Source organism: Sarcophilus harrisii, chromosome 1 (assembly GCF_902635505.1).
Source record: "Sarcophilus harrisii chromosome 1, mSarHar1.11, whole genome shotgun sequence".
NCBI classification, from domain to species: Eukaryota; Metazoa; Chordata; class Mammalia; order Dasyuromorphia; family Dasyuridae; genus Sarcophilus; species Sarcophilus harrisii.
The window spans coordinates 506,299,767-506,316,070 of NC_045426.1; the positions used below are offsets into that span (position 1 = coordinate 506,299,767).

At 34.1% G+C, this 16,304-nt stretch overlaps 1 protein-coding gene across 9 annotated transcripts in view; it reads right to left on the bottom strand.

The window, feature by feature from the left end:
* The window catches only part of PIEZO2 (piezo type mechanosensitive ion channel component 2), a 545,237-nt gene that overhangs the window by 454,365 nt on the left and 74,568 nt on the right, over positions 1-16,304 (bottom strand). For all 9 annotated transcript variants that reach the window (XM_031946650.1, XM_031946649.1, XM_031946651.1 and 6 more), the window contains exon 2: positions 5,704-5,799. In XM_031946650.1, the coding sequence (XP_031802510.1) occupies positions 5,704-5,799 (96 nt within the window). The remainder of the gene's footprint in view (positions 1-5,703; positions 5,800-16,304) is intronic.

Consider the following 16,304-nt stretch of genomic DNA (forward strand, 5'->3'; position numbering starts at 1 on the left):
GTTCATTTTTTAAAAAATGACCTAATAACCAATTATATTTGTGATCTTTCCTCATGTTCTCCTGGCTAGGAATCAGAGGGTCTTATCTTTCTAACTGGTCTGATATTTCGACCAGAATCCCCAAACTTCCTGAAGTTTTCTGGAAGGAAATTGATATTTATAATTAAAGATGAATAAACCATATCCTCTATTCCACACGTTAATCAGATCATGAAGCTATGGTCCCCTTGTTCTACAAAGGAGGTGGGTAGAGCCCTTCAATCAATATCCCTCTGTTTTAAAGTAAATTGTTATTTTGCTTCATTTTTTTTTCCTACCAAAGAAAATGATCTTTAGATTGGGAAGAACCTAAGAAAAGAGGGTAGCAACCCATCATTAGTGAGGACACACTAAGAAAGTATTAATCTTCAGTAAGATATAATCATCAAGCTTGGATTAACTATGTCCTAGAGTAAAGTAGTGACTATGATTACTTAGTCACTATCATAAATTTTAGAAAGTACAGAAAAGTGAGTGATGCACCAAAATGAAAGAATAGTCTCACTTTTTAATGGTCTTGATTGATCTCTTGAAAAATTCTAGGACATATCATCAAGGGGACATTTAGAAGAGGAAACAATAAAAACTAATAACCAGCATAACCAAATTCAAAACAGTCCATGCTACATTAACCTCAAATTCATTTTTGACATAGTAACTAGATAACTAAACAATATACCTAAATTTAAACAAAGAATTTTACAAAATCTCTTATCTATTTATGAAAACTATGGAGAAATATGATACCATGCACAGCTCTAAAAAATCTCCTTTAAACTCTTTTTAGAATTTAATAAGATGTTTAACATCTGCTGAAAGGTAAAATCTTCTAGTTAGATAGATCTGAAATACAAAAAAGACTTATTAATGGGTCAATGCCATCTTGGATTGTACCCTAGGGATTTATTTTTCCCCCTCATGCTCTTATTACCAATGATTTGGATTATCACATATAGCATGTTTATCTCATAGTACAAAGGTAAAAGTGATGGCTAGGGCAGCTAGGTGGCACAGTGGATAGAACACCAGCCCTGAAGGCAGGAAAACCTGAATTCAAATCTGGGCTCAGATACTTAACATCTCCTAGCTGTGTGAATTGCCTCAGTCAAAAAAAAATTGTTGGCTAACATTTTGGATGTTAAGAGTCAGAGCCTAAATAAATCTCAACAGGATAAAACAATTTGTTAAATCTAATAAGATAAAATGAGTGAGAGTGAGAGAGAGAGAATCCTACAAAATTGGGCTAAAAAATTAACTTTACAAGGGATTTTCAAGTTCAATATGAATCGACTTGTGTGACACAATGGCCCAAACCCACAATTCTATTCATTCCTGTGCACCAAATTTTAGGAAAGATATTCATAAATTGAAGTGTATGTAGAAAACCAAGGCCACTAAGGTGAGAAGTTTGGAGACTGTAATATATGATGATCTGTGGAAGGAATATAGAAAAATGTGGTTAGGTGAGGAAGGAATGAAAGCAGATTTTCAAAGAACTGTTATATCAACCAGGCATTAGAATCGTTCTTCTTGTCTCTGGACGGTAGAATCGAGTGGTGTGAGAAAGTTGAAACTAAATAAAAGGGGGGGGGAAAGTTTGAAAATATTATATAAACATTTGTTGTTATTGTTATTATCTTAACAATTATAATTGATCCAAAAGTATAACTTATTGCCTCTTAAAGTTATAGAGTTGTTTGCTTCCCCTTTTTTGGAGGTTATTAAGTAAAGATTGGATACTCACACATTAAGGATGTTACAGAGGGAATTCTTGTGCAAGTACTACTTGAACTAGGTAGCCATTGAAGTCCCTTTCATTTTTCAGATTCCATGAGTCTATTAATGAAGCTAGGGAACAGTTAATAGTCTATTTTGATTGGAATACAGAGTGAAAAAGAGGAAGAAGTGTAAAATGGCATTGGAAAAAACTAGATTAGAGAGAGAGAGAAGTTCTTTAAATTTCAGGTTGAGATTCTTTTTTTTTTTCCTTTATGAGCTCAAGAGCATGCCCATTGAATGTTTTTGCATAGAGTAATGACAATCACAATTCTGGAAGATTATTTTTGCCAAATCTGGGAAAGATGACAGGAAGAAGAGACCTGTTAGGGAGTTACTCTCCAGAAAAAGAGTGATGAAGGGTTGAATTAGTTTATTAATAATGAGAAGGAATGGATGTAGAAACTGTACAAAGGTAATAACAACTGGTTCTGGTCAGTGAGCACAAGTAGACAATAAATGATATGAAACAGTCAAAGATAATTGAGATTTCACTCAATGGTTACTGGGAGAGTGGGTAGGTAATGCTATTGGAAGTAAAGACATTGAGTGAATGCCATTTAGGAAGATGAATATTCAGTCTTTGCTAACATAGAATTTGATTTAACTATAAAAACATCAAGTGAGGCAGTTGGAGTTCAAGGAACAGGCTGAAACTCAATCAAAGATTTTGAGGTTATTGGTATAGAAATAATAATTGAAGTCATTGGTGTAGATTGAATTTCTAAAAGTGAATGTGAAGAGAGAATAAAAAAAGGGCTGATAAAAGAGCTTCTAGGGAGAGTCTCAGGGAAATGCAAGAAAGACGATAAATGAGCAAAGGTAACCGCAAAGGAGCCATTAGACAAATAGAAGGAAAACCAGGAAAGGACAATGTCATGGAAACAAAAGGAAAGAAAGTATCCAGGAAGAAAGGATACTAAAATTTTTAAATGCTATAGAGAGGTTAAGAATGAGAGGGCTGAGAAGAGATTGTTAAGTTTGGCAATTTAAAAATTATATTGGACAAAACAGGTTCTATTAATACTAGAGACAGAAGCAAAGTTACAAGAAGTTGAATGAACAGAAAATACAAGCATTGTGTGTAATTATTACTCTTGGTAGAATTTTCACAGATGGAGAAGAGGCTCAGTGTTCTTCCCCATAAACAAAACCCAGAGTGTTGCCTGTGAGTATCCCAATATTACTTCTTTGGTTACTTAAAGAAGATGGCAATAGAAGAAAGGAGGAGAGACAGTTAGGAGTTAGAATCAGAAGATATCTAGGATTGAATCCTGCCTCTTTAATACTTTACTTTAATACTTACTAGTTGCATAAAAAATGAGCAAATCATTTAACTTTTATGTTTCAGGTTCCTCATCTATAAAATTGGGATAATGGCACTGTTAGAACTTATGCCAAAAGGAAGCCATGAAGATTAAATGAAATAATATTTGCAAAACTCTTTGAAAACCTTAATGTACTGAGTCAACATGGCATGATGTCCTCTGATGGGGAAGAGGAAAGGAATACATATTTAAAATTTGTACTAGTCACACTGCACCACTAAGTATTAGGCACAGTGCTAAGCACTTAAAAACAAACAAACAATATTGACTCACTCATCCTCACAAAAAATCCCTGGGAGATAGGTGCTACTATTATTTTTTATGATGGAGGAAATTAAAACTTTTATAATGGAGGAAATTAAAACAAACACATTTAAATGATGTGCTCAGGTTTACAGGTTGTTGTCATTTTGTTTTTTGCTAGGGCAACTGGTGTAAGTGACTTGCCCAGTTCACACAGCCAGGCAGTGTTAAATGTCTAAGGCCAGATTTGAACTTAGTCTTCCTGATTTCGGGGCTGGTGTTCTATCCACTACACCCATTAGCTGCCCCAGGTTTACGGTTCTTAAGGGATTCAGATTGGATTTGAACCTAAACCTTCCTGATATTTATCTTAACCTTCTATTTGTTATACCACCAGTGGCTCAAGTTGTACTCTGTGCATTTTTGTTACTAATCAGGTGAGATATGGCTTAGTCAAGATATTTATCAAATCTGAGGTTACTGGCCTATGACAATGGATTCCAGACCTAGTGGTCAAGTGTTTTCTGAACTTTAGAGAGTCAGCCTTGGAGTCAGTAATACAAAAGCCTCAAATGTCCTAGTATCTCACCCAACTCTACCTACATATAATGGTTAAGATACTGGGCAAGTCACAAGTTGTCAGTGTCCCTAAGACTACAAGGTTTCAGAGAGGGAGTTGATCTCCAGTTGTAGAGGAACTTTGTCATTGAGTATAGCCTATACCAGTGAAATCATAGATTTGTCTGATATCATTATATAAACAACTAGTAGTAGTAGTAGTAGTAAGAAATTTCTTTTACTCTGTCAATACACAAGATGTGGAAATATTTTCAAATTAAGCAACCAAATTCTTGACTCTCCCCTAATTCCATGGTAAATATGTGAGCTAAATTCTAGCAAGAACCACAGGTTTTATATCCATCTAGTTTGCTTAAATCTGTCTAGAAATATACTGACCAATCTACAAGATGTCCATTAACCCACTACATGTTTCACCAGCACCCCAGGAACGTCACTGGGGAATAGTATTTAGGACTTTCTGTAGAGGTGGGACTAGACACACATCGGTATGTTTGGGAACACTCTTTCCCATAGAGCCTGTTTCTTTATAATGCTCATACAAAGGTCAATATGTTTCATTTAGCTTATTTATTTTTTAAAATAGAGTCATAATGACTTTCTGCTGGTTTCGTCTTTGTAAGTGGGAGCCCAGAGATGCTTCTTCATACAGTGTGGATATTAATCATTCAATGATGATTTGTGTAGACTTTCATATTCTCAGCCCTACATGCATTTTCCTGCAAGTTATGCAATTCCTGGATAATATGAAAATAACTAATATAGTTGAATTGCATTGCTTTTTCCTGAGGTAAGAAAATAATCATAGAATTTATAGTTGCCACTTTTAGAAAGAAAATTTAAAAATCAGTCATCATAATGCAAGATCTTAATCCAAGGCCATCAGTTGAGAAGTGAAGAACAAGAAAATTCATATAACTAAGGATATTACTTCTTTGCCAAAATGTTTACTCCTTAGGGGAGAAGTTACTAAAATGACTAGGTCAGCCTCACCTCCAAACAGTCTAAACTTGTGTGACTCAGAATTGAATAGGTTATCCTTCCCTTTCAATAAATAATCTTTATGTATAATACATAAGTATTCTTATGTTCCATCCAAGATGAGGGAGATGTAATCTAGAATTTTCATAAATGTAGTTCCAATAAATCTAACCAGTACCAAACTGTACTTTTACTAGTTAATTTTTAGAACATGCTCACATGAAATAGGATAATATTGTGGATGTGGATAAGTTGAGGTTCACTCAAGGTACTTAGCAGAATAGAGTCTCTGATTTCAGGCCTAGTATTTTCTGACAGTATGATCTTTTTATGTTCTGGAATCTGTTATTCCCTCTCCAGGATGATGTTTTTCAAGTAAACAGTCCAATTTGCCTTCCAGTATTATTACATCATCAATATCATTTTATTGACAATGCTTTCAATTAACTTAACTAATCAAAGCATTCCCAGCACCTTGCCAGGCCTGCTAATAGAAGCATAATAGGGAGATTATATGGTGAAAATGGCTGTGTAAGTGACAAACACATGCACCATGAACTAGAGCCATCTGGCACTGCTGATCACAGCTGTTGGCATGGCTGGCACCCAATGGACCCTTAAAGAGCTCTGTGCTCTGCTGATACATCACTTCTCTCAATGGAGGAAGCCAACATGGACTGTCAAGCCAGGAATGATGCTGCTATATTCCTTATTACCTTCAATTAACTCTAAGGAATTGAGTTATAAAGTACCTTACCTTGCATTGTCATTCGGGTGGGTTCTGAAAACAGAGGAATGAGCAAGAGGTAGATGAGGTAGACAAATGAAAGCCCATTGTACCGGAAAGCACATGCTGCATTTAGAAAGAAGAGAAAGGGAAAACTGTATTAGTTAAACTGCCTCAAATAATGGAGAATCCAACAGGATTTCAGTGGTGCAAACAATTACCAACTCAAGGTACATCACTAATTAAACAGTAGCAATAATTAAGAATTATTGATTGAATTAGGGGTTCCCTATGTTTTGTATAGTGGAGAATATGAAAGAATTGCAGGAGGTCCCCTTGCCCTCAGAAAGGTTACAATTAAAGTGAGGAGGATAAAACTAACATAAATTAACGAATGGCTAAACTATATATGACAACTTAATTCAAATAATTAACATTTATTTCTTCTGTGCAGTGCTAGAAATGGCAGGGAAGATTAAATGCTAAATCATGTGATTCCTGTAAAAATATTATAGAAATTGAGAGATATGAGTTATAGGGTAAGTGACTGAATAAGGCTTTATACAGGAGATAGCACTCAATTTTGGCCCTGAAGGGTGACAGTAATAATAATAGCACTTAGTAAGATAACCATCATCTATTAAACACTTACTATGTACCAGGTACTGCTACACACCAGAGATAAATAAGGCTTTATACAGGAGATAGCACTCAATTTTGGCCCTGAAGGGTGACAGTAATAATAATAGCACTTAGTAAGATAACATCATCTATTAAATACTTACTATGTACCAGGTATTGCTACACACCGGAGATAAAAAGAAAGGCAAAATAGTCCCTGCCTCAAGAAGTCTTGACAAAATGGAAAGGCATCATACAAACAAAATTTTTGTTATTCAGTAATTTTAGACTCTATGACCCTATTTGTGATTTTCTTGTCACTGGAGTGATTTGCATTTCCTTCTCCAGCTCATTTTATAGATGAGGAACTGAGACAGAGAGTTAACTGGCTTGCCCAGAGTCACAGAGCTAAGAAGTGTTGTGCTGATTTTAAAAATTCAAGAAACATAATTGCTGGCTAACTTAATAAGGCTAGATAGTTATTAATAAAAGGAGAGTCATTTGACTGTCTCTCTTAGACCCAAGACAAATATGGTGGCAGAGCTCACAATTTATATGCTTCAAAGCAATGAAGAGCTACTAATGACATCATATCACCCTTGGAAAGAGAAATTACCTCTACTCAGGCTACTACAGACTTTGGTTATTTAGACCCAAGATTGAATAGAATATAATGGACTTCCCCATCTTAGATGAAATTTTATGTAATATTGGGTGGGGTTTGACCAAGATGAGGATAGATAATGCCATCTTTTTATGAGTAATGTTCTTCAAAAAAACCCAAATTTCCAGTCAGGACTTTGGAAGAAAGTGTCCGAGGTTGGATTTTAACTCATGAATATGAGTCTTCCTGATTCCAAGGCCTGTCCACTGTGTTCCCTAACTGCCCAATGCAATAAATATTACTCTGTGTGTGTGCGTGAATGCGGTGTAATTATAATGACTAAACCTGGCTCCTGAGAAGAGATGAAGTAATGAATCTCTCCTCTTTATTTCAGAGGTCAAATACTATGGCTATTTAGCATTGTATATAATGTCAATTGCATATATACCTTCCTAGGAAAGACATGATTTCAATACTATAAAAATAAATATTGTCATCCTGAAGTTTTGAGATTTTGATGAAAATGTGATGTCAATAGAATAATTACTCCCTTCACTAATATAGATCATAGTTTGTCCATACTTTTTATCTATCTCAATTTTTGTCCATATCTTTCCACCTATCCTCTGTTATGTAATCCAACTGATGAATTGGGAAAAAAATCCCCATCTTCTTTTCTTTGGAAATATCAATGCACACTTCAAGTTATCAATCTTTTCTATGCAGTTCCAGCTACATTACTAGCCTTTCACTTTAACTTATACATTTTTCTAGGATGTCTTTTTTCATCATTTCTCATATATAAGTTGTAAATATGGTGAAGCCTACTTTTACCTGGCCAGTACCACTCAATTTTCCTTTAAAAGTTTGTTATTTTTTTTAAAAAAAAAATTTCCAAAACCTGCTGTTCTGTGATGAACAAAGTCCAGGTAACACTCATGTTAAAACAATAGGTTTTTATGGTTGTGAACAATTTGATATCAGTGAAAATACTGTGTAATTTCCTCAGGAGAGGTTCCCCAATGTCTTCCCTCCTACTCAATTCTATCACTTCATTTTCACTCTGAATTCCCTTTCCAATAAATAGATTGTACAACAACCTGCATGTTGTAGGATGACTTTGTTCTCAAGAGATGATATCTGTAAGCTCTTAGCATAGTATGTGGCACAGAGTTGGTGCCAATAAATGCTTATTCCCTCCCCAATCCATTTTTCATTCATCTTTCCTCTCGTTCAAAGAGAGTGGTTATACCATTTTTTTTTTCATTTTGGGGGAAATCACCAAGGAGACTTAGTCTTTGGGTTTTTGATAGAATAGTATGCTCAGAAAAAACAAAACAAAAGAAAACAAAGCATATGAAAGCATTTGGACAACCTCATCATCAGTAGAGAATCTTTTATTTGGATTTTTGTCAAATCTTCTGACTTAAGTGAATGGAATGACACTTAGAATTGTCTAAGTTTTATATACTTCTTGTTTTATATACCATTTCATAGCAATATTTGTTGGATATTCAGAGAAAGGTATTTCTATAGTTATATCTGTCAAGAATCTTATATAATTTTAATGGCTGCATGGGAGATTCCTTTTCTAAATGTTTCTTTTTTGTTGTTGTCGTTGTTCCACCACATCCAATGCACAATTAATAAAACACAGGGATATATGACATCCTATATGCCTGTCAATAATTCAGCTATAAGAATGGCGCCTACCCTAGAATATCTCATGAAAAATGCATTCCAGTCATGTAAAGACCATTTTCATAAGAAAAAAGGCATAGAGAAAAGAAATTCCACTTAATTCCTATTTAGTTCTTTTAATGACTGCATTGTACAAAGCATTGTCCTGGTAATATTCTAAACCAATTATATCCTGACCCCAAAGTGCTTCTATCCAATATATACACATACAAGATTTGCACTGACAAATATGTAAAGAATAAAAACACTCCCAGGACACACACACACATACACACACAGACCCCTAAAATGTTAATAGTATTTTAGGAAAGAATAAAATAAAAACTATAAGGGAGAGAGAAAAGTGACAAAGGTAAATACACATAGAATAGGAGGGGAAAAGATAGAAAATAAAAGAAAAAGAAGAGGGGGAGGAATATGGTGTTTTAAGAAATTCATTTCAATGTGACTTAATTTTTCTGTTTCAGCCATATGATTACTACTACATTTTATTGGCATTTAAATGTTCTTTTTATATCCAGTCTTATAATTTTAGATTTTAAAGTTAAATGCTCTCAGAACTATTTATCTTATTTTCTTCATATCCACAACAGTAGCAAACAAAATCCCGTTATCTACATCAGGGGTTACAAAGTCTTAAATGCAGAGAGCCTCCATTTCAACTCAGGGCATTCAGATTGAGCATAATCTAAATGATAATAGCCTGAAGGGTCTTTGTTTATTTTAACAGTTGCCAAATCGGTAGATATACATTACTTAGAGAGAGTAACTTCATTAATAAATGATAAAAGACTTCTATCAATTCAGTGTTTCTAAGTCATATTTTTAAATATTCTGTACTTGTGGACTCTAAAGAGGTCAATTGCTTTTTGAAGATAAAGCCTCTCGGTGTACAAAATTTGGATCCAATTTTCAACTTTTGCAGGGTATACCAATAATCTTTATTGAAATACAAATGAAAAGTAACTAAAAGAAACAGCTGCTGTTTATTTACAATGATAGAGTTGATAGATTGGGGGGTTGGGGAGACATTTAAAAAAAAACTAATACAGATTCTTATTAAGGAACAAAGGATATCTTTGGAATTAGACACAGGAAAACATTCCTAAGTTCATTGTCTATTTGTGCAATACTCTTCCCTTCATTATAATTGTCTTGTGTTTTACATCCGCTGAAGTTTCAAATTTCCCAAACATACGGGATGTGTTAGAACAGAAGCCAGATAAATGTTTCTTTTCCCTTTTCCTTTACCCTCTAACCTTGACACCCATCATAGATATGTAAGGGTCACAGTTCCTGTCCCAAATCTTTCCTTACTTTTTTTTTATTTGTAAAGAAGGTTTGTTCATATCAACTTTTCTCACTATTGTTTAAGTTGCCAGAAATTTCTTTACATATCTACACTTAGTATGTGTCATCTGAAAAATTCTTTTAGCTTGTTTCAAAAGAATATCAAATATCTGGAGAAAATGCAATGGAGAACAGGATCAGATAAGTGGGGCATTTTAATCTTATTCTCAGTTTGTTCAGAATCCTCTACTGGCTACTAAAACAATAATGCAAATTTATTTTCATAAATTGTATGTGTATGGCTTATTTTTTCCCCAGGTGTAATTAGTTTATCACAAAATAACTCATTTATAGGATAGCTGTCTATAAATATCAAAATTAATGTGGACAAAAAATCTGTTAAATCCTTATAATCTATTCTTTTCTGGGCATCCCCAAAACAATAGAATTGATTTGGGAAAAGGACCAGGCCTATGAAGGTTTCCTTTTAAATGTATATTGTCCAATTCTGTACATCTCTATTTTCCTCTGAAATCTGAAGAGTAATTAGTTGCCTTACATAGTTTATACCTCATGGATAAAGATTATGAAAGTTATCCCCCTTCTACCAGGAATTATTTGAAAACTAAGTATTAAGTATGTACCTGCTATGTGGGAGACACTATTAAGGGATGGGGATAAAAAATAAAAATTTAAAAATTCCTATCCTCAAGGAGATTGTATTCTACCAAAAGAAACAATGTATACACATATAAGTAAATATAGAGAAAAAATCAAAGTATTTTCAATAGGGGGAGAACTGGAGGTAGGGGTGTCCTGGATGAGGGAGAGAGAGCAGAAAAGACCCTATATAATAAGCTTATTTTGGAAGGAATCTTAGGACTCTATTATTGCTTTGAACATACTAATTATCCAAATATCTGTTCTAGCAGAATGTTGAACAAAAACTACTTAAAATAAGCTTCATTTTAAAACAAAACTTTGTAATACTTGGGAATTGTTCAACCTTGGGGGTTGAAAAATAAAATATATATTTTAAAGAACAATTATTCAAATGGAAGCTAGGTAATGCAAGTGATGGAGCAGTGACCTTGGAGTTAGGAGGACCTGGATTCAAATTTGGCCTCAGATGTTTACTAGCTGGGTAATCCTGGATAAGTCACTTAATCCTGACTATCTTTCTTGCTCTCCCCCCAAAAAAAAAAACTAATTAGCCAAGAAAATCAAATTTCTTTTTTCTATTTGTGCCAATTTTTTAAACTTTTTATTCCTTTTTTTCCCCAGTCAATTTTTTTTGAAATTTCCTTTAATATTAAAAAAAAATTATCTTACCCTCTACTTCACTATGTCTTATCCCAAGTACAACTTCTATTCTCAAGATAGAACAATTTGATCATGAAAACCTAAGAAAGGTTGGCATGGCCATCATTCTAATTAATTATTCATTTGTTGCTTTTTGATTTTTATGTTTAACAAAGCATTGCTCCTCTCTGAAAAGCCATGAAAAAAATGCTGACTTCATCATTGACAATAAGGCCTCCTACTAAATCTAGTCAGGGTCAGAACTTCATCAGAATACTAATTTTGAGATTTAGTTCTCCATAGTGACATGCCTTAATCTCATTGACTCCAGTGGGAACCTGCTGTGTTAGACCTGGGTCACAGTCATGAATAAATGATGTTTTCCTTTTCAAAAGTTAGACTAGCCATTTTCTCTCCCCTCCCCTCTCCTGTCATGGGTCTTATCTATCCATAAGCACCCAATTACAACTATGGGGAAAAGGTGTCATGGTAATGGCAAATACCAAGGGGTGCTGCTGCTCATGTTGGCTTTATGGGAATATTTTCCTAGCAGCAATGGCTTTTGAGTAACAGAATTAATTTACTGCCTGCTATGGTTTCCTTCTTTCAAGAACTTAGGAAAAATAGATTTTTTTTTTTAGTAAGCTTTTACTGTAGACTTTAGTATATTACATATTATTCTTGGCAACAGCCCCTCTGGACTGATGTGTGCATTAGCATGAAGAGAAATCAATTCAGCCAGCAGTAATGAAGTCATATTTCTTCTGTCTTTAACTTACAAGGCTGCCTGACAGTTGTATCTTGTTGAACAACTTCTACAGCTGAAAAATTGATTACAAAGCCTGGTGATCTGGTTCACGAATCTTCTTTGAGGTTCTAAATTCTGCTCTCAGTTTCATTTAACAGCTGTAGCTGAACTCATTATGGATTCTCTGTTGCAGAAATGTTGCCCACAAGGCACTCAGTCAGCAGGGGGGAAGAGACGACAAATTGACTGTCCTTTGGCTTCAGTACAAAGCTAAAGGAAGTCATTGGCAAATTTCTCCTGACAGTCTTCCTGACTTCTTCCTGGGGAGCATCTGTCTTTGAAAGCTTAAGTCAAGCAACATATGGAGCTAACTCTGCTACTTCCAGATACTGATGTTACTGCTGGCAAAAGAGACACACCTTTTCAAAAAGTAAAGCCAGATCATTTAAAATGCTCTGGGTTTTATACCACTAAAGACAACAATACTAATTAGAAGCAGATCATTGGCCAGAATGAGATCTCTGCTTCCAAATCAACACCCAAAGCAATAGAAAAATTGATCCAGTGCCTTGAAAAATCAGCTTTTTCCTCAATAAAACTCATTACATTTCTATTTCTCTCTTTTAAATGATATCTTTAATTTTAGACTTATAATTATAGGATCACACATTTGGGGATGGAATGGAGAAGTAAATCCATCTTATCAGACACTATCTATAAGCCATGCTTTCATATTGATTATCTCCCATCATGATAAAGAAGGAAAGTGGTACTTCTTCACATTTTCCCTTTACCTTACTTCCTACTTAACATATTATCTGTCACTCTGAAATGCTCACAAAACCCAATTGTAGTCCAGACATTGAATGCCACAAAAATTTTTTCCTGGCATGTCCCTAAAAACATACCCAGGCAACCTAAGTCTTTTAGGGTTATCTAATTCTGCCATTCCCCTCCTCAATTTCTCCATTTTGACAAGGAGATAATTATTCTGCAAGCATTTTCTCAATTTGCTTCCTATCCCAAGTAAATAAGAATCATCTTGGAAATAAATACTTAATAGATTGGCCAGAAGTAGCATATCAGGACATCTGGATTCAACTCATGGTTCTGATCCTTTCTTGCAATATGATTTTTGATAAGTCTCTATCTCAAGTTCCTCTTTTATAAAAGGGAGATAATAAAATCTTACTGTTACTTCAGAAGGCTGCATTACAATGAGAGAAAATGCATCTTAATGGATAGAGGATTAGATTCAAAATCAGAAAGATCTGGGTTGAATTCCAAAATTGGAATAGTCATACATGGAATTTATTGCAATATTCAAGCTAGAGAAAATAAAGTGATGTCTGAAAAGAAGATAAAAGGTGTGGCTAATAAGAACAATGTTTAAAATTTAAAAAGAGAAAGGCATTTCTATGAAGAAATAAATATTTTCTTAATATTTATAATATATTACATTTAGGTATACAAGAAGAGGTGGGGATAAAATGCTCCCCCTAAATCACTTTCCTTAGCTCAAAGAACAATTGACTGTGTATCACTTTCTTAAGGAAGAAAAAGTATAGCTGAAACAAAAAGTTCAATTTTTATTCTCCTCAAAAATGGAATTCACTTTAATACTCAAAACTTTGAAACATTTTGATAATCCTCAGCATTGCATACCTAATGTCTCCTATATGGAGACATATTTCCAATGAACTGTTCCATCATGTGATTTCTCAATGGATATCACATTTATTCTTATAAAAAACTGAAGGATTTCATCAATAACTCTTAGGCAAGCACAGCTAAATCCCTTTACATCAAATTATTTAATTTAATTTCTTCCTAGTTCAAAAAACTTCAGTGGCTCCCTATTGCCTAACAAACTTTTCAACTTGACATTAAGTCATTCGCAATCTCTATCTAACCTTTCTTTCCTGCTTTATTCCATTTTAATAAATAAATGTATGAATTAAAATCCATTAAGAACTCTACATAAATAACAATGGAAAGGCAAATAGAAAGAAAAGTAAAAAATATTGCCAAATGGTTCTACATTTTATACTGTCCCTCATGCCTGAAACACTTTTTTTTTTTTTACCTTAAATTTCAGAACCATTAACTACTTTCAAGGCCCAGTGCAGGAGTAATTTTCTAGAGGAGACTTCCTGAGTTCCTCAATTCTTAGATCTCTCCATCCTCAAGTTATTAACTATTACTTACATATTTACATAATGAAATCCACAGATGAATATATAGTCCTTAAATACAAACAATGTTTTTTGTTTGTTTGTTTTTGTTTGACTATCCCATATGCCTAATATGATTCATAGAACAAAGTAGGTAGCCACTTAATAAATAATAAATAATGAAAAATAGAGCAATTCGATGTAATTCTTTTAAAGAAATATTTAAATAATAAATTGAATGAGATCGTTACTTCTTTGACCTCTCTAAACACTTCTATACTTATTTCCCAACCAAGCACAACAGAGTTCCAAATTTCTAATGGTCTAATTTTAGGTGTTTATTATGAATGATATTTAAGATGCCCTTATTGTGGGTTGAAAAATAAATTGAAATATTCAGGAAGAGTAGAACACTAGACTGAGTGCAAAAGGTTTCAAGGTTCACTATTTAAAAGTAGACTCAACCTTTTGTACTTTGTTAATTTTTCTTTATTTCTTCAGCTAAAAAAGGAGGAAAATCTAAGAACTAAAATTAAGTCTGTTTTTGTTCTTTAAAAAAAAAAAGGAAATTAAACAGGGGTTGGATTAGATGATAATCTAAGGTCCACTCCAGTTTTTAACATCCTATAAATCTACAATAAAAAAAAAAGTCACTGGCACACAAAAGTTCTGAGCCAATAAAATCTAAGGCTATAGATCAAATTAATGTTACATTCAAGAAACTAAATAGGTGAGAGTACATTGGAAAAACAAGATGGAAAGGAAGACATAGATTCTGATTAGCCTGTATTACTATTTTTAAAAGCTCACTATTCTCTTCTTAATACAGATGATGGATGGATAGTGAGCAATTCTAATTTTTCACATAGAAGCAACTAGAATGCATTTTTTTCCCTTTTCCCCTAAGCTCTCATCTGGAATCTGTTAAATTCTGCAACAGTTTGCCTAGAAATACAGCCTAAAAGTTAGGGAAAAATAATTTCTGGCTTTTTGTTTAAGTTTTCTTGAGAAATGCACCTTAGGGACATCAAAACTTCTTTCCCTAAACATCATCCAGATAATAATAATAAAGAGAAAAATTAAATGGGAAAAATAATGCAAAATACTCCCAATTGACTGTATAAAAATGTGTGAACTCCTTCAGGGCAGGAAATGTTTGGTTTTTATTCTTGTATCCTAAAACCCTCAGCACTCTGCCTGAACACTTAGTAGGACTAGCAAAGTAATCCCTTGGTAAATTACAAACTTCACAGATAGAAAACCTAATCTGATTCTTTCTTTTAACTTCTAGGTAATAGAAATCTTTGCACTCCGCCAGAGTTCTTGAAGATGAGGCTTCTTTTTTTAATGAGTGCTGAAAGATTGAGTCCACATTTCACTCATATCTTGGTCTTTTCAAATTTCAAGATGCTTGTTAACTGCATTTCTTTCCTCCAAAATGTCCCAGCCCTTTCATCACCAGGAAAGTTATCAATTTAATTCAACAAAATTTTATGAAATGTCTATTGTGGACAAGATGCTATAGTAGGTTTGGGAATAAAAAGACAAATATTTAAAAGATCCCCTGCCCACAAAGGGCTTATATTTTTACGGGGAAAGGTAGGATACAATCTGTATATAAGTAAATATAAAGCATATACACCTTTTTAAAAAAGTTAGTTCAATGAACATGACAACTCTATTTGAGTTAGATCAACTCAATTCAAAGATTCTCTATTCTGATTCCAATGCAAACTGCTCTCTGCCCCCACCAAGGTCTACCCATATAGATATATACCCATATTCCTTCAGCCCAACTCCTTGCAGAGAACCTAAAAGCAGGAATTATGCCAAGGAACTTCTCTCTCTCCTTGGCATAGCTGCGACCCTCTGCCCCCGAAAAGACATTCCTTTTTTCAGCCTTACTCCCTTTTTATCTCTCTCTATTCACCTCTCTGTTTGGACTTCTTTATTAGAAACTTTCTCTGCTAGAGGATTTTTCTGCCTTATCTTTACTTCTCTATCAGGACCCTGCCACTAAGGAAGTCAGCCTGCAAAAGCTGACTTCTCAGTTCTAATAATAAACTTCTTTTGCAAATTTAACTTTTTGGGTTTGTAAACTCATCTACAAAGGACCTGCACCTACCAGAAGGGGGTTCCCACAACTCCCTGCCCTGTGTGGAACCTCATCAAACAGAACTTCATTACTCCC